This window comes from Epinephelus lanceolatus, chromosome 6 (assembly GCF_041903045.1).
Source record: "Epinephelus lanceolatus isolate andai-2023 chromosome 6, ASM4190304v1, whole genome shotgun sequence".
Lineage (NCBI taxonomy): Eukaryota > Metazoa > Chordata > Actinopteri > Perciformes > Serranidae > Epinephelus > Epinephelus lanceolatus.
The window spans coordinates 39,401,114-39,417,377 of record NC_135739.1 but is presented as its reverse complement, the minus strand read 5'-3'; the positions used below and the strand labels follow the sequence as shown (position 1 = coordinate 39,417,377).

The 16,264-nt window shown below is 40.4% G+C and overlaps 1 protein-coding gene across 2 annotated transcripts in view; it reads right to left on the bottom strand.

Annotated features, from left to right (window-relative positions):
- Positions 1-16,264, bottom strand: part of pik3r3b (phosphoinositide-3-kinase, regulatory subunit 3b (gamma)) — a 311,005-nt gene that overhangs the window by 138,216 nt on the left and 156,525 nt on the right. Inside the window, exons 6-7 of one of the 2 annotated variants that reach the window (XM_033622190.2) lie at positions 4,958-5,150; positions 1,931-2,019 (exon numbers count right to left, since the gene is read on the bottom strand). In XM_033622190.2, the coding sequence (XP_033478081.2) occupies positions 1,931-2,019; positions 4,958-5,150 (282 nt within the window). The remainder of the gene's footprint in view (positions 1-1,930; positions 2,020-4,957; positions 5,151-16,264) is intronic. The other variant, XM_078169045.1, reaches the window with a different exon arrangement.

The following is a 16,264-nucleotide window of genomic DNA, read 5'->3' as shown; positions in this document are numbered from 1 at the left end:
GTCACTGGCTACAAAACAATCCCTGATTCAAAATGTCCAGTCAAATAAAGCCTTTATTTTTCCCTGCAAGGTAGGGCCTGGTTTAGCTTCTTCTGATCTCTTGCAAGTGGCAAAGTTCTCTTGCAATTTTGTGACTGAGGTTAGGATTTTTTGGCTTTATTAGAAATATGTTTTAGAGACAACATTTGACTATAATTTCCACAAATAAGGGAAACTGGATGAAATGACCAAAGCTTGTCAAAGCTAGAATTTGAATTTGACCTGGGGCAAATAACAGTTACAGATTTTAATTATCGCAATGATGGAGTAAGAAGGCCAAACGACAGTCAGTAGGTTTATATATGGAGACAACATGTTTTAGAGGGAGTAAAATTAAGTATCATCAGCATAACAACAAAGACAATCTCATTGAGGCTTTCTTGGTTAACTAAATTTTAAATAAATAAAAAAAAGACAACATGCAGTCAAAGAAAAGTCTGAGGCAATGTTTCAGCCTGCCTTAGTATGGAGTGTTAGACAAAACTGATCTTTTTTTATGTCCTTGCCTGGTCATGTTTTAACCATAAATCTTACTCTCATTTGTTTACTAGTCCAGCAACCATTCCAACATCACCTCTGAACAAACCGTTGCTCCATATAAAGGAAACATAACCCATAACTGCTACAACCAATATGTCAACCCTGGCCTTAACACCATGGCCCTCAACAGACCAGTACAACCTAACATGCACGCACACACACACAGACACACACACACATACACACACACACACACACACACACACACACACACACCCACACATTGACCTACTGACATTTATGCACACACAAACACACACTGACCCAAAGAAAATGACCTCAGCAGACTGGCTTTGCCCTCACAATAACCCACACACCTGCTGTCTGACCTTTCTTTCGTCCTCATAGAGCCTGATTGATCTCTCCACAGTATTTTATTTCTGCAGATGTATACCAAAGACTTCCAAGTAGGTTAAAGCTTCCCTGTCCAAATCTTTTATTTAGCCTTGCACAAAAATGTTTTGCCCTGATCTACAGACACAGCTGCAGTGATCATTACGATTTTGGCTTTTGTTTGAAGGGGGATGCATAAACCAAAAAGGCTGAAGATATCTTGTTTACCATTTTTCTGTGGGGCCAGAGTGACAAGCATAACAAGGGTCACATCAGGCTACGTTTTGGTTGAACTTTTTGGATAAATACAGGCTTTCCATATAACTTTGATCAGATCAGATGGCAATGTTTCTTCTCTGACCAAAAACTCTTAAGTCCAAGAAAGGATGTTGTTATTCTATGCTTTCGGGGAAATATTGCTGAGGTTTGAGAAAACACGCAAACTGTGCAGTCCATATACACTAAACCAAAGCTGCCACGCTAACATTCAAACCCTCACTCTCTGCTATAACAGTCCAGCAAAGCAGGAATGCAAGAAGAAAAAACATCATGAAACCGCCGTATTTTGTTACCATAAACTCTGTACATCCCGGCTGTAAACTGAACTAACGGAGAGCAAAGTAAAAGCTGTTATTTTATGCTTCATGCCCAATTTATCACAGCAACTTGGGCAAAAAGTTTGCGTTTTCCACATATTTCATAAACCCAACGTGTGTTTTCCGCTGCAGTTTGTGGTGCAGCGGGGAAGGGAAAGGGGATGTCATGTTTCCAGTGTAAGAGATGTATGGTGATACACTTGAGAAACAAACTCCATGCTCTTTATCACTGAGCAGAAAAAAATGAAGATGCATGTGTATGCTGAGAGACGGAGCAGATAAGGTTGTGAGATTTTACAGTGTCAAGCCAAAATCATATTGCATAATATCACCACAATATAGTGCTACACAGAATGAAAAAGTGAATGCATACGGTGTGTGTGGAGAAGGGAGGACATTTGTGTGCATGTTTATTATCCTACCTGGTGCAGCCTGCATCTCCATGAGACCTCCTGTTGCGATCAGAGCCTCCAAGATTCTGACGTGATGCTCTGGGTTCACATCCGCGCTGCTGACAAAAACACAAACAAGAATAGAAATCTCAACAATCAACATGTATTTACTTTTTCATAGTCCATTAAAACAAGTACTTTTCTTTCGTCTTTAGTCACAGCAGGATGGCAGCAAACTGTGTGTGTGGGATTGAGCCAAAACAAACTACAGTGTGTGTGCTCATGGTAATGAAGAAGCATGCCAGTCAGTGCAACAGTATGGCTCACTGATGTGCCAGCCCTCATAGATTTCCCCCATCATGCTGCAGTAAAGCCCAAACAGTAAATTATGAACTGTCTTAATACTTGCAGATTGCAGTGTATACTCCAGATCCATCTAGGATTAATCATTTCCCCACTCACAAAATAAACTAACATGGGATCTGGTTGAAATAGCATAGCATGCTATGATATGCCGCTCCGCTCTTTATTCGCCCAATTGTGCACGTCAGAGGTGAACTGCTCGACCAGGCTGTGCAAACAATCACTGCCTCTGAGTCACTGACTGCCTCCCCAAATCCACTACATCTCCGCTGCACACAAGGAGGAATTCCTCAGTAATTTCTGGAAAAATAGACGCAGGCAAGCTTGTGCAGAGAAACAAAACAATACCATCAGCCTTGTTAATGCCATTCTCTCAGTGTTCAAACATCCAGCTCTTAAACTGCAGGATGTTGATATTACAGCTGAGCCAAATATCAGGCTTGGTTTTCCTGTTAGCAAGGGAAGATCTTTTACAACAAAAATATCTGGATCAAGACAATTATGCTAAACTGATATGAGGTTTGTCGTGGAAATGAGCTGTGGTTGATTTGTGGATTGCGTTGAAACTTTTGAAAAAAAGTTCCACATACAGCCAAAAAGTTTGTTTAATTCCATGGCTGACTCACAATGAGATGGGAATACCCTTTCCACCCAAATGCTGTGGGACTTCTGCAAGAGAAGTGACTGTGTTTGGAATAATCAAGGGTTTGACGCAAGAGATAGAGAGAGAAAATAAATGGCCAAAATGCTAAAGAGCATAAATGACATTTCCAAACTGTATGGGAAGTACCTCTCTTCTCTCTTCTCATAAGTGGTGTCATCACTCATGATTTTTGTGTTTTGATTTGAACTGAGCTCTTACATAATTCTTTAAACATACAACATATACAATTTTCAAAATGATAATTTAACACATAATTAGACTTTTTATGTAAAATTAGCTTTGCCTGCTTTAATGCTATTTTAGCTAAAAGGAACCGTTTCTAAGATTAAAAAGATGCTCAACAGTGAATTCCTTCAGTATTCATTGTTCAGGAGGTTTCTACTGGGAGCTGAATTATCTACAGAGGTTCCTGTCTCTCCAAAACAAACCAACTAGCTGATTAAAACTTGTAAAATATACTAAATAAAGCAGTTTCATGTTGAAATCAGTGCTTCTTTGATGCTATTTGGCATGTCAGAGACGGACGACTAGCCTAGCACCTGCTAATGTATGCTCAGCTATTTTCTCTGATAACTTGTGCTAACTTTATTTCTGGCCCAGACATTCAGAACGTTTTTGACCACAAGCCGAATTATCCACAGAGGTCTCCTTCTCTCCAGAATACATGAACCCTTTGATGTAAACAGGTAAAAAATAGTTCACAGCTTTACATTACATATCAGTGTTTTTCCAATGCTGTTTGGCAGGTCAGAGACAGGCCACCAGCCTAGTATCTGGTAATGTGCTCACCTTTTTTCTCTGATAACTTAAGATCTAGACGTTCAGGGGGCTTTTACAAAGAGCTGAATTATCCACAGAGGTCACAAACGAGTCTGGTTTTCATGACACTTTTGTTGCTGGGCTGCTAAGGCGGCCGATGTGAATTTGTGAATGCTCCTGTCTAGAGCTAGTGTACTGTTTGTCCATTCGAGGGTACTGTAGAAATGTGGCGGTTAAACATAGCCATCTCTGCAGACAAAGACCTGCTTCCTGTGTGGATATAAATGGTTCATTCTAAGGTAATGACAATTATTCTGATTTTCAGGTGATTATACACTAACGAAAATATACTTATTATATTATATTCTATTTATGCCCATTTATCCCCCTTAATCCTACACACTTGACCTTTAAAAATCATGATTTCCTTTTTTCTACCATTTGCATGATACTAAACCTCTCTAATGGTAATACTGCTGCACTGCTTACCTGTGTCTATAATGCGGAACATTTAGGATTGAAAAGGAAACCTTGAAATGGGGAGTTACAGTGGGGTGGGGTGGGGTGAAAGTACTTCCACAACTAGCGGTTCACAGGAAACGAATTCACCTCTTCTGTTAGTCAAGGTTTTTTCCATTTTCCCCTCTACCTACTTGAGGGGAGCGCCATTGTTCCCCTGTCCCTCAGGGACTGATAGTGTGATTAACAACCACACACATACACCTGACTTAAATTTGACTGCATAAGGAGGCCATAAAGTAAGCAATGACACACAACATAAAGTCCTCATAAAAGGAAATAATGTACAGCGTGGAGGGAAAAAAATGCTTCAAGGTGAATTGGAGCCTCCTCATGGATTGCACTGTTTTCTATACGTGAACATCTGTAAATGTGATATGTCTTTTACACCATGACTTCATGGCAAAGTTAAAAAAAAAGGGGCATATTAGAGTGTTTTTGTAGTCACTGTGACACATGGTCAGGTTAGTTTCACCAGTCAGTAACCTGCTAATTGAGCCTGAAGATTTATCACTGTTGCTATGGTTACCTGCATTTTGACTACCTTGAGCACTGATTAAGACTGAAGGTTAAAGAGCTAAAACTATGTTTTCGCTGTACTGACAGAGGATTTCAACGCCAATCTGAAGTGTGTATCTTTTATGGCTGTGATATAAACCTCAACTATACATGTATGAACAAACACGTTGACAAACTGCAACAAGTTCATGTGTAAATGACTGAGGGAGTAGATGAAGGGGAAAGCTGTGTACCTGAGAGGAGAGTGCTTGAAGATGGCCTCGGCAAAGGCCTGTCCCAGCACCCGGGGGCTGGCCTGGCTGTGCTGGCTGACCCGGGCCAAGTGTCTGCTGAGGTGGACCAGGAGCTGGTGGTTGGCCTGAGGGATGCTGGGAGACTCCAGGATCCTCTTCAGCCTCTCCCCACACTCCTCCACACTCTGACTCTCTACAGGACAAAAGCAACACCAGAATGGTTTCTTTACTTCATTAAACCAGCTGAATTAATGTTGTGTCAAATGTTCTTTGTCAGCCTTTGTGTGCCCATTCATTTCTGTTTCTACTGTAACAGTATACCATTCTAATACATTAATTATCTGTCAGTCCAGTCCATTTTATTTATATAGCACTTTTCAAAAACACAAAGTTACCAAAGTGCTGCTCAAGCTACACATAAGCATATAGAGAAATAAACAGAAATTCACATAAGAATATACAGAATATCCACATAGGACTGTACAGAAATACACATATGAAATATACAGGTCATAAATACAGAAGTGATACAGACAGTACTGCAAGCTCAAGGGATAAAAGACACAGAGACAGGTTGGTCTACTCGTCAACCAGAATCAAAAGCCAAGGAAAACAAGTGGGTCTTGAGGTGGGACTTAAAAGATTCTACAGTGGGAGCCATTTTGACATGGGCAAAGTCAAGTCAATTTATTGCTAATGTAAATAAGCTAATACGTTAGCTAAAAAGACACATTCATGTACCTTTCTTTGTGTGTTTTGTATATGAAGTTGGATGTTGTGGTGGTCGTGTCACTGGTTTTGAGCTGCAGAATTTGCATACCACTGTTCTCTTCTTACTACTGTCACTGACAACACAGTCCAAATGTTATTATTATTGGATTAACCCCCTCGATGATAGCTGCCTGGTGCATTGGCCTCTGCTGCTCTGTTGTGTCCTATTAGGTTGCCAGGTTGGCACACATTGCACAAGAAATCACCCAATTGTGTTTCAATAACAAGATGTAATTTGTCAAGATATAGAAAAATGCAGATATTTAAAAAAAAAAAAAAAGTCAAGCCAAGTTTCAAGTCGAGTCTTTTGCCAAAGTTAGTTAGTCAAGCTAGTCTCAGGTCCTCAAATTTGCAACTCAAGTCTGACTGGAACTCTGAAATCCAAGGTCCTCATTCTGTGTAGAAAGGTATTTTAAAGTTAAGCCAAACCTAGAAAGGGATTGCTTCATGACCAGTATGGAGTGCAGTGACATGTGAAAGTGGGCAGACTGACCTTAAAAAAATACAAGATTTCTAAGATAAGGTATTTCAAAGTGCAAAATCAAAAAGCATAAATGACAGGTGGATGGGCTGTCACTGTGAACTAGGGGTGGGAAAAAAATCGATAAAGCATAGTATGGCAATTCTTAGTGTGGCAATATTGTATCAATACACAGATGCCAAGAATCATTGTTTTTATTATATGAATTATTAACCTTGCAAATACAAATTAAACTCTTGGTAGCCTGCTAGAATAATAAAAACAGTTGCTTTTTCAGTCCACTAGATACATTTTGCTGCAATAAAAATGACTTAAGTGAGATGAGTAGACTGAAAACTTGGTGACAAAGTTTTCCTTTGAGGACATAATTTGCAGTTGAAAAAGGTAATAAATTGCAATATATGATCCCCACCTCTACTGTGAACTGACAAGCAGGTATGTTTCAGACTTGATTTTACCTACATCGAAGTTAAGCATCAGCTTTGGTGTTGTTGTAAGGTGTATTTTTTAAGCCAACAGTTCCCCCCATGTTCCAACATAACATTAAGTTCAGATAAACCACTCTACAGAGGTATTGCAGCAATATGTGACCAGTAATCAACCAAGGTAAGATGAAAGTATGTGTATCTATGTGTTTTAGTGCTTAGTGAGCACTCTGGATGTTTTATGCATAAACATCTATCACATTTAAAACATTTCACCGTTTCCTTTACACACATTGAACACAGAGCAGACGTTCCTGCTGTGCTGCCTGGTGAGCAGCACCTCCATCAATATCCATCACAGCATGTAGCCAACTGCTCACTGACTTTGAGGAGATGTATGGCCTTGGCAGGACATTAGTTATTTGAATTCAAACTCAGTCCAGCAGGCAGCTGCTAGCCAGCTAGCCTGACAGGCACTATGGGGAAAATCACAGGGGCGTCATATACGGTTACTTGTAAAAATGACCCAGTGGGAGGCGGCACAAGGGGATAATACGAGTCCTTTTCTTGTATTATCCGGGGTTCAGACAATGGGCCATGTTTGAAGAGCACCAGACGTATTGACGAGCGCTCTCACCACAGGACCTTTACCACTCCAAACAAGCTGCAAACGAGAAAACATCTGTGCCTGAGCCTGCTGTGTTCTCGGTTTATGAGAGGGGGGTGGGACTCAGTGGGAGAGCACAGATCTGCCACTGAACACCACACTCATCAAGTCCGTTTATCTCTGTCTGAATCTGCCGTCTGCTCAGAGATTCCATTTGTAACTCTTCTTTTAGATTCAGTATGTTTATAGTATAAATCTGAATTTATAATCAAGTTTTGGACACATTTCTGAAAATATGTTTACTTATTTTCTTTCTGTAAAAGCTGCAAGCCATGTTGTCACTGTTAGATTGCTAGGCAACCAGCAGAGACTTGACAAACTTACTGATAACGGCCAACAAAAAGTCCAGCACAGGACTCTCTGTAACACTAAAACTTGTCATTTTTACGCTGGGGTCAAAGCTCATCACAGACATTGTTTTGGCTGTTTTACATGTCACCTTATCAAAAATACACTTTTTCTTTTTTAATCACTGATCCTGATATTTTAGATGAATCGTCAATGTTGAAAACCACTGCCTTTAATCTGATGAAGATAAAGCCTCTGGGGGCAACTGCCAATCTTTAGGGATATAAGCAGATATCTGGGTTTACAGTTCGATTAGCAACTTGAGACAACTCCAGACAAGATTCAGCTAATCTTTATAAATAGATATTTGCATATGAATGAAGATAAATAAGAAAAAATGCTACAAAACAAAAGCCTAACCATCATGAGACCATAGTCTCTGGGTTCCAAGACTGCATTTCAGCTAATGCTTTTTCTCTCTGTACGGACTGTTTACCTGCAAACAACCAAAGTCCCCACAAATATGATTGGTCAATACTACTCAGACTACAAACAGACTGCAAATATAAACCAGAATACCAGATACCAAACCTTGTACTGTTGCCTACAAATTCTGCATACATATGCAAATATCTGTTTATAGAGATTAGTGTAGGACTCTGGTGGCAGATTCAAAAATTTATGAGAAAACCCAAAAACCTGACAACGTGAACTTCCCTATCTAGAACCAGTGTTTTATTTGTTCTTTCTGGGCTACTGTAGAAACAACATGGCAAACTCTATGGGGGAGGACCTGCTCTGTATGAACTGTAGGTATTAACAGCTCATTCTAAGGTTATGAAAATACAATAATTTTTAGTTTCAGGTGATTATACACTGATGAGCACATAGTGGTTATTATTATATTTCATTTCTGCCAATATGTCCTCCTATATCTTACACACTGGACCTTTAACACTTTGTATTTCTGCATAGTATGCTATCATTATTCATGTTCTGCAAGTATGTTACATTCAGAGCAACGTCCCAGGGTAAAGTCTCTTTAAAAGGAAAATCTGGATCCACAAGAAAACAAGTACTGCACCTCTTTGTTTTCATAATGTCCTGTTTTAAAAACATCTCTCATTCTTTCCAAGGATTATGAATATGAGGGAGGAAGAACAGGTATTTGTTGAATGATGTAGATGCATAAGAAATAGCCTGATCATGATAAAACATGAATGTCCCTCACTATTAACTTCACACTAATGAAAATATGGATTTTTTTTTTACTTTGATAAATGAATTACCAATAATTTTTTACATTATCTACAGGATTATGTACCTTAATAATTTCCAGCACATACAAGAAGCAGTAAAGATTTATAATAGTGCAAATGTCTAAATCAGATGTGTGAATCGCACTAAAGCTCAGAAAACAAAAAATCACATGAAAATGCACAAAACTGCATTTCTGTCCTTCTTCTAACTTTTCCTGTAAGGTTTTATCTTTCACGTTTACCACAGACTATAGAGTGGGACTGTTACTATATGCAACATTTATAAAAGGTATGAACAGGTCTTTTTCAGTTACAGTGGATAAAGAAGTGGACTCTGGCTTGAAGCAGATAATAAACCAGTCAAAACGGATTGTGACACACAGACCAGTGTCTGCGGACAGAGTTAAAACTGGATTGCTGCTTAACATAAATATACATTGTACAGTGATTTGTGTGATGCAGTGCTCTGCATGTGTACATGCTGTATGTATCCAGGTGTTAGAATGCTGATATTTATTGATTGACCATGTGAGGTATTGGTGTATTTGGCCCTCTGCGCAGGAACTGTGCTCAAATCGATCTCAATAACACAAAGTGCCAACAGAGCTGAGGGGTCTGACAGAACAGCTGACTGTATATCTGACAGCTGACTGATTGAATGGATGGAGAAAGAAGGGGAGAAAGAGAGAACAAGTTGTTGAGGGGCAACATATTCTGACAGGCCCAGGCTCTGTTCCAGGACTAAGACAGCTTCATTCTAAACCACATTAACATTCATAGTAACACAAATGTGTAAAATACAGCCCTAAAATGCAAACTTACATAACATTATGATGTCCATTCAACTCCATTTTTCTAGACAGGGATGGTCTTTTTTGTGTGTTTGTTTGTTTTAAATAACATGAGTTTATATGAAAATAATATATATCTTAAGTATTATTTTTTTTTCTTTTTCCTTTAATATTTAATATTCTTAAGCCACTTATTTGAATTTTCTACTGTATATTCTGATCTTCCAATAAAGTCATTTTAAAATTAACCCTGAGCTTCTCAGTCTGAGATGAAAAAGAAGAGGAGCACCTGAAGTATCTGTTTACAGTGCAGCCAAACAAATTCAGTGAAAATGTCACATTACGTAAATTTATGCATAAAACTTCTGTTGTCCGCATACTGTCCAGCACATCCACGCATCATTTCCTGCGAGTCCCCTGTAAGTGGGTTTGCAGTTTGAAGCCCACTCAGACCAGTGGACTCTACTCTACTCTACTGAGAAGTAATTATAGGATGGAAAGGCATTTAATGGCTATTGATGAAATATGACAGCCATAAATAGTATCAGAAATTGAGTTTGATGTAATGAATATTATAAGGATTATAAATGTAGGGAGCATGAGAGACTCAAGGAAGTTCATGGACACTTGAAATGTGTGTGTGTGTGTGTGTGTGTGTGTGTGTGTGTTCCTGTATGTATGTGTGTTTGGGTGGGCAGGTGGGCGGTGATGGATGGATGACAATCTGCTGTAGCCTGATGGGGGTCATGGAAGTCACCTCTCTCTGTCTGACCACTACTGATCATAGACCACACACACACACACACACACACACACACACACACACAGACACACACACAGAGTTCTCCTCCTCCTGTCATTATGGATTGTGGTTGACCCCACCGGTCAATAGAGGTCAAGGCTGGAGAGGGAACTTCGTCTGTCCATCTGGCCTCTCGGGACTCTGGAACAGTGGACAACTGGACAGTGGGGGGGTTGAGACGATGAAGACAAGGGTGATTGTGGAAAGAGCTGGGGTTAACTAGAGCTTCACCATGAGACTATTTTGCAGATAATTCTCATATAAATGAATTTCAACTAAACTAGGAATATGCACATTTTTTTTGTCTGCTTCATCTGTACTGTGATGATTCAGGAAGCATAAAAGTGAACGCCCCCCTCACCTTCTATCTTAATGATGGTCTATTCTGGACTTATTTCATATGACATATTATACGATGGCCTGAAAAAAATTGGGAGGTACTGGAACCATATCCCATTTCTGGGGAAAAAAAAAAAAAAAAATCTTTTTTTTTGTGTTGATGACATCTAGCTCTTGGACATTAAATGCACTTATTGTAACCTGCTTTAGAGAAAGGTGTTTGCAAAATAAATTAAACATACTAATTGCATTACACTAATTGCATTTATGTACATAGATGCTAAATAGATTATCCAATCAGATGATTCGAGGAATGAGGTCAGTCAGGCTGTTTCCATTCACTCTTCATACTAGGAGTAGGAGAATAATGTAGAATATGACAGAAGCAAAGGAGGACGTCAGGTGACATAGTAAAAAGAGCTTAGGGAGGAAGATCAGGGGATGGACAGTTCAGGACTTTGACCCAGGAGACTGGGATACGTCTCCTCTAAGAAACCAAAAGTCAGCGCTGAGTTACTTTAAGTTATGTATGTACGTAAGGTCACGGAATGTCACGTCGCGTAACATCATGTCGCGAAACTTTGATAACTGAACTTTCATAGCATAGAGCTCTACTAACCAGTGCCACAACAGAATAATTGTATATTTCTGTCCCGTCTTGTTGCATTTATCTCATCTCATACTGGAAAAATGTCTATTGCTTTCTCTTCCAAAGTTGGCTTTGGGGAAGGTATCAAGTATTTTCAAGTCAAAAGATAAGATATTATTTATTGATCCCCCAGAGGGGAAATTAAAATGTCACAGCAGCACAAGACAAGAAAAAAAAAAAAAAAAAAGTGCAGGTGAAGTCACAAGTCATTGGTGGTTACTGTTTAATGGTGCCTGGCAGCATCATGGGGGAAGATGTACCAGGACAACAACATAAGTTTCGATGGCGGAAGTCCGAGTATAACGGGCAGGAGGGGTGGTGGATGGGTCCAACAACCACCTCCTTTCACCTGGGAGGCCAGTTTACACTCTCTGTAAGATTGTAAAGCCAAACCCTGTTTTCTTTTTTCTAAACCAAACCATGTGCTTTTGTTGCCTAAACCCATCCACGTGTATGTGTTGGCAAAACGTAACCATTTGTTGTTGAAGGAAAACACCTCAATTTGCAGTGTTGTACTGACATTGTACATTTATTTTGAAACTAACTGTATGCAAACTGTACATTTCCTGTGAAAACAGAGGTGTATTTTGAAAACAGATCAGGCGTGTAACAAGCAGAAGTTGCTATAGCGTCATAGAACATCAACAACCAACACACCCAGCGTTCCTTGCACATCATATCTCGATGTGGAAAGTCATTGACCAAACGTCGATATGTGAAGAGATTGGAGTGAGAATGGTAATTTGACCAGATCCTTACAGTCCCATTACACACATAAATTTATTCTGCAACAGTCCCTGTCTGCAGCAGCTTCTCTCCTCTGAAAGCCCAGATGGACAGTGGTCAGTCAGACTCAGCCAGCTGGCCTTTATCCTCACAGACGATGACCTCTGTGAGACCATTAAGGTTAACTAACTCTTGTCAAACTAATGAATGAGAAAAGACAGGGAGAGAATAAAAAATAGGCATGGGGAGGGAGGCAGGGGGGTGAGGAAAAGGAATGAATAAAACGGAAACAGGGGCCGAGAGGGTGTAGAGGGTCTCAGATGAAATTATTAAGATAAGTTACTCAAAGACTAAAGACAGAGGGAGCATGAGGAAGAATAGGAGGCGTGAACTGCAACTTTGAGATCTACAAAATACAAATGTTGAGATACAAAAAGAGCCTAAAGAGCCTAAAAAGTGTCAAGTTTCAGGCCGTCACGTTCTGCTGACCTCAAATCACAAAACAGCATCACATTCATTCATCTCTCCCCTGAAGCCATCCTCACTTTAAAATGGTTTAAGGTGCTTTGGCACATGTGACAGCATCATGATCCTCACATCTTTCTTTGAAAAAGCTGTAAATAATTAAAAAGAAAAAGCCATGATAACAAAAAGCTGGCTGTGGTCAGGATGGTGCAGGAACAGATGAGAGGAGGATTGTCAAGGATTATAACCATCTGATGACAACAAATGTAATTATTCTGTCAGAATGAAGACTGCTCTAAAATGGAGAATGATTGGACTAATTTGAGGGTTAAATGGAGTTTGACTCCGATGACGCACATAAACTTATATTTTTAGAAATATTTCGGCTTTAAAAGACACATTTTGCAGCTTTGTTCAAATGGTATCTTTAAAGACTATGTATGATCTCAAGATCTGAAATTTTTCAGAAGCAGCTGAACAAAACTGTGTGTAACAACTGTGACTGTCCCACTGGTGGGTCAGTAGGGTAGAAAAGTTAGCTGAAAATCCCTTCCAACATTTCATCTTTATTTTTTAATAGTGTGTGGGGACTTTTCCCATGATGAGCCACTGACTGGAAAAATGGACGCAGATCAAACAGATGGGAGAAAGACTTGTCTCCCAGAGAGCAGGACAGCCAGAGGAAAGGTAACAATTAAAGAGGAATGAGAGGGGATTTTAGGTGTTACAACATCAACAAATCTCAGGATTAGACTGCAAAAGGACAGACAGTACCTGTCTACTATGAAGGAAATGTTACTGATTCCATCCATATAGAAACATTCCCAAAGACACACCCTAAAGAAAGGTCCATTATATACTGCAAAGAGTGAAGAAACTGATGTAAATGACCCCCAAAAAAAGCAAATAAAAGGTTTCTTTTATTTACATATGCAGCTGTTTGATGCCTGGATATTTGTGTATATCTGAGTCGAACTAGGGCTTATTCTTATTATCCTGGCTATGGAGCATTGAATTTAAACTGGAAAATAAAATAAGGGAAATGAATGTAGTATTTTACTTTCGCATATGCTCTTACACATCTAGCACAGTGCAGCTATTTTCGTCGATCTGTCAAAGGCATTTGATACGGTGAACCATAGTATTTTATTAGGCAAACTATCATCTATTGGCCTAGACAGTCTTTCTATCAGCTGGTTCTCTGACTATCTTTCAGGTAGAACACAAGCGGTAGTTGCAGATGGTGCTAGATCCAGCTCTCTTTCTTTGGGCAAAGGTGTTCCACAAGGATCCATCCTGGGCCCACTTTTATTTATTCTTTATATTAATAACATTTTACTCCCCTCACCACTTTGTGATGCTCATTTTTATACGGACAACACAATTTTATACAGTTTTGGCTCCACTCTTAAATCAGCCGTTGCAAGCCTGCAATCTGCTTTTAACTGTTTTCAACTGTCTCTTATTTCCCACAAGATTGTCCTGAATCCCAGTAAAACTAAAGCTATGTGGTTCACAAGGTCGCAACTAATTGACTCTCAGTATTCAAACCCTGTATGGTGAGTCAGTTGAAACTGTTGAGTCTTATAAATACCTGGGCATTTGGTTGGACACCAAGCTTTCTTTTCAAACCCATGTGGAACACCTTTCAAAGAAATTAAGAGTAAGAATTGTTTTTTTATACAGAAATAAGTCATGTTTCACCTCACCCAGCAGGAAGACCATCGTACAATCCACAATAATGTCTGTTTTTGATTTTGGTGATGTCATATACATGCATGCCTCAGCTTCCACATTGAAACCTCTTAATGCAGTTTTTCACAGTGCCTTACGTTTTATCACTGGGGATCGGCATCTTACCCATCACTGCATTTTATATGAAAAAGTGGGCTGACCCTCTCCCGAAGTTCGCAGAGAACAGCACTGTCTTTTATTCATTTATAAAGCCTTGTGTGGAAAGCTTCCCTTATATTTAACCTCACTTTTAAAACTTTGTACCCCTGGTTATAATACACGTTCACAGACACAGCTTAGACTTCACATCCCATGTATGAAAAGTGAACTAGGAAAGACCGCCTTCAGTTTTTATGCCCCTGACAGATGGAATAGACTCCAGGAGTCACTTAAATTAGATAATCTTGTTTCCATCGAGTCCTTCAAGGTGCTACTTGATGAGGCTTTACTTAGAGATCAGTCTTGCTCCTGTTATTTTTAGTCTTGTCTGTATCTACTATGTTTAGTTTTTTCACTTTTACGTTGTAAAGACTGTATTTTTTGTATTCTGTACTCTCATGTTTATGTACCTTGTAATTTTGTAATTGTGTGTGTTATGTATTGCATGCAGGGCATCCTTGAAAAAGAGAGCTCGCTCTCAATGGACCTCCCTGTTGAAATAAAGGCTAAATGAAATAAACACCTGCAAATATAAGGCATTGGGCTCTAGTTTCGAGGACTGGGCGAGGCGGGGGCGCAGCGCACCTGCGCTTCGCCAACTGGGTGTGGCCAGGCGGATTTTGTAAGTTTGGCACACCGTGCGCCCTGGCGCAGCTACTCCTCTATCCCACCTCTGTCCCTCCTACCGGTGCAAGTTGGAAAGAGGGAGGAGAGAAGGCGTGGAGCGGGGTTTTACACACATCACACCAATCAAATGAGCCCCTCTCCTCGCCCTTAAATGCGCCGCGCAAAGGTGTAATGAGAGTTTACTCAATTCGCCATTGCAGAAGAGAGCAACAGCGTCAGACAGCCAAACTCCTCCCAGGAGGAAACTGATGTTTTGGTCCGGGAAGTCTGCTCGCAGTGTCCGAATATACGGAACTGCGAGCAGACCTCCATGGGCTGATGATGCAAAGGTAGCCTGGGAGGAGGTCACCACAATTGTAAATCAATGTTGCATTTCTCTCGTGCGTGTGTGCGCTCTCTCTTTCTCTCTCGCAGTCTCACTCTGTTTCTTTTCTTTTGACTTTTCTAAGATGACAGATGCTGAATATATACTCCCTATCTGATGCTGTGGCTGTTTGTGGCTGGCTGAGAAGGATGTGAACTCATTAGTTTGCAGCTGTGTTAATCAAATCAGGTTGGGTTTCCATTACGCGTGCCGAACGTGCCAAATGGTGCCAATCCCCTTTGATCTGACATCAGATGTGACGGGACAGTCGGTATAGAGATACATTTATGTGCTGATTGCAGATAGTTGCATTGAATAGTGGTTTTGTGGCTATTTATTGCATCGTTAATGTGCCTGATATTCTGGAAACCTGCCTGTGAGGTTTTGGTGACGTGTGCGCACTGTCCGCCGGTCAGCCAAACTTCGGCTTACACTGGCTGCGCTCCCCCTGCGCTGACAGTAGACATGGTTTCAGATGGCGAGCTTTTAGCGCACCTTCGGCGAAGCCTTATGGCACGAAACTGTCACTGCGCCAAGCTGGATCTGTCGACACCTCCCCCTGCCTCCTCCCCGCCACACCCATCTCAGCGCACCTCGGTCTGCCAAACTACCAAACTGAGCGCGCCTCGGGTGGGTTGCGCCACCTGTGCTGCGCTGGGAAACTAGAGCCCACTGTGTCAATTGAGGAAGAGCACTGAAGCTACTTACATTAGCTGACACTTACAATTGCTGCTTCATTCATGCTTCAACATTACTGGCT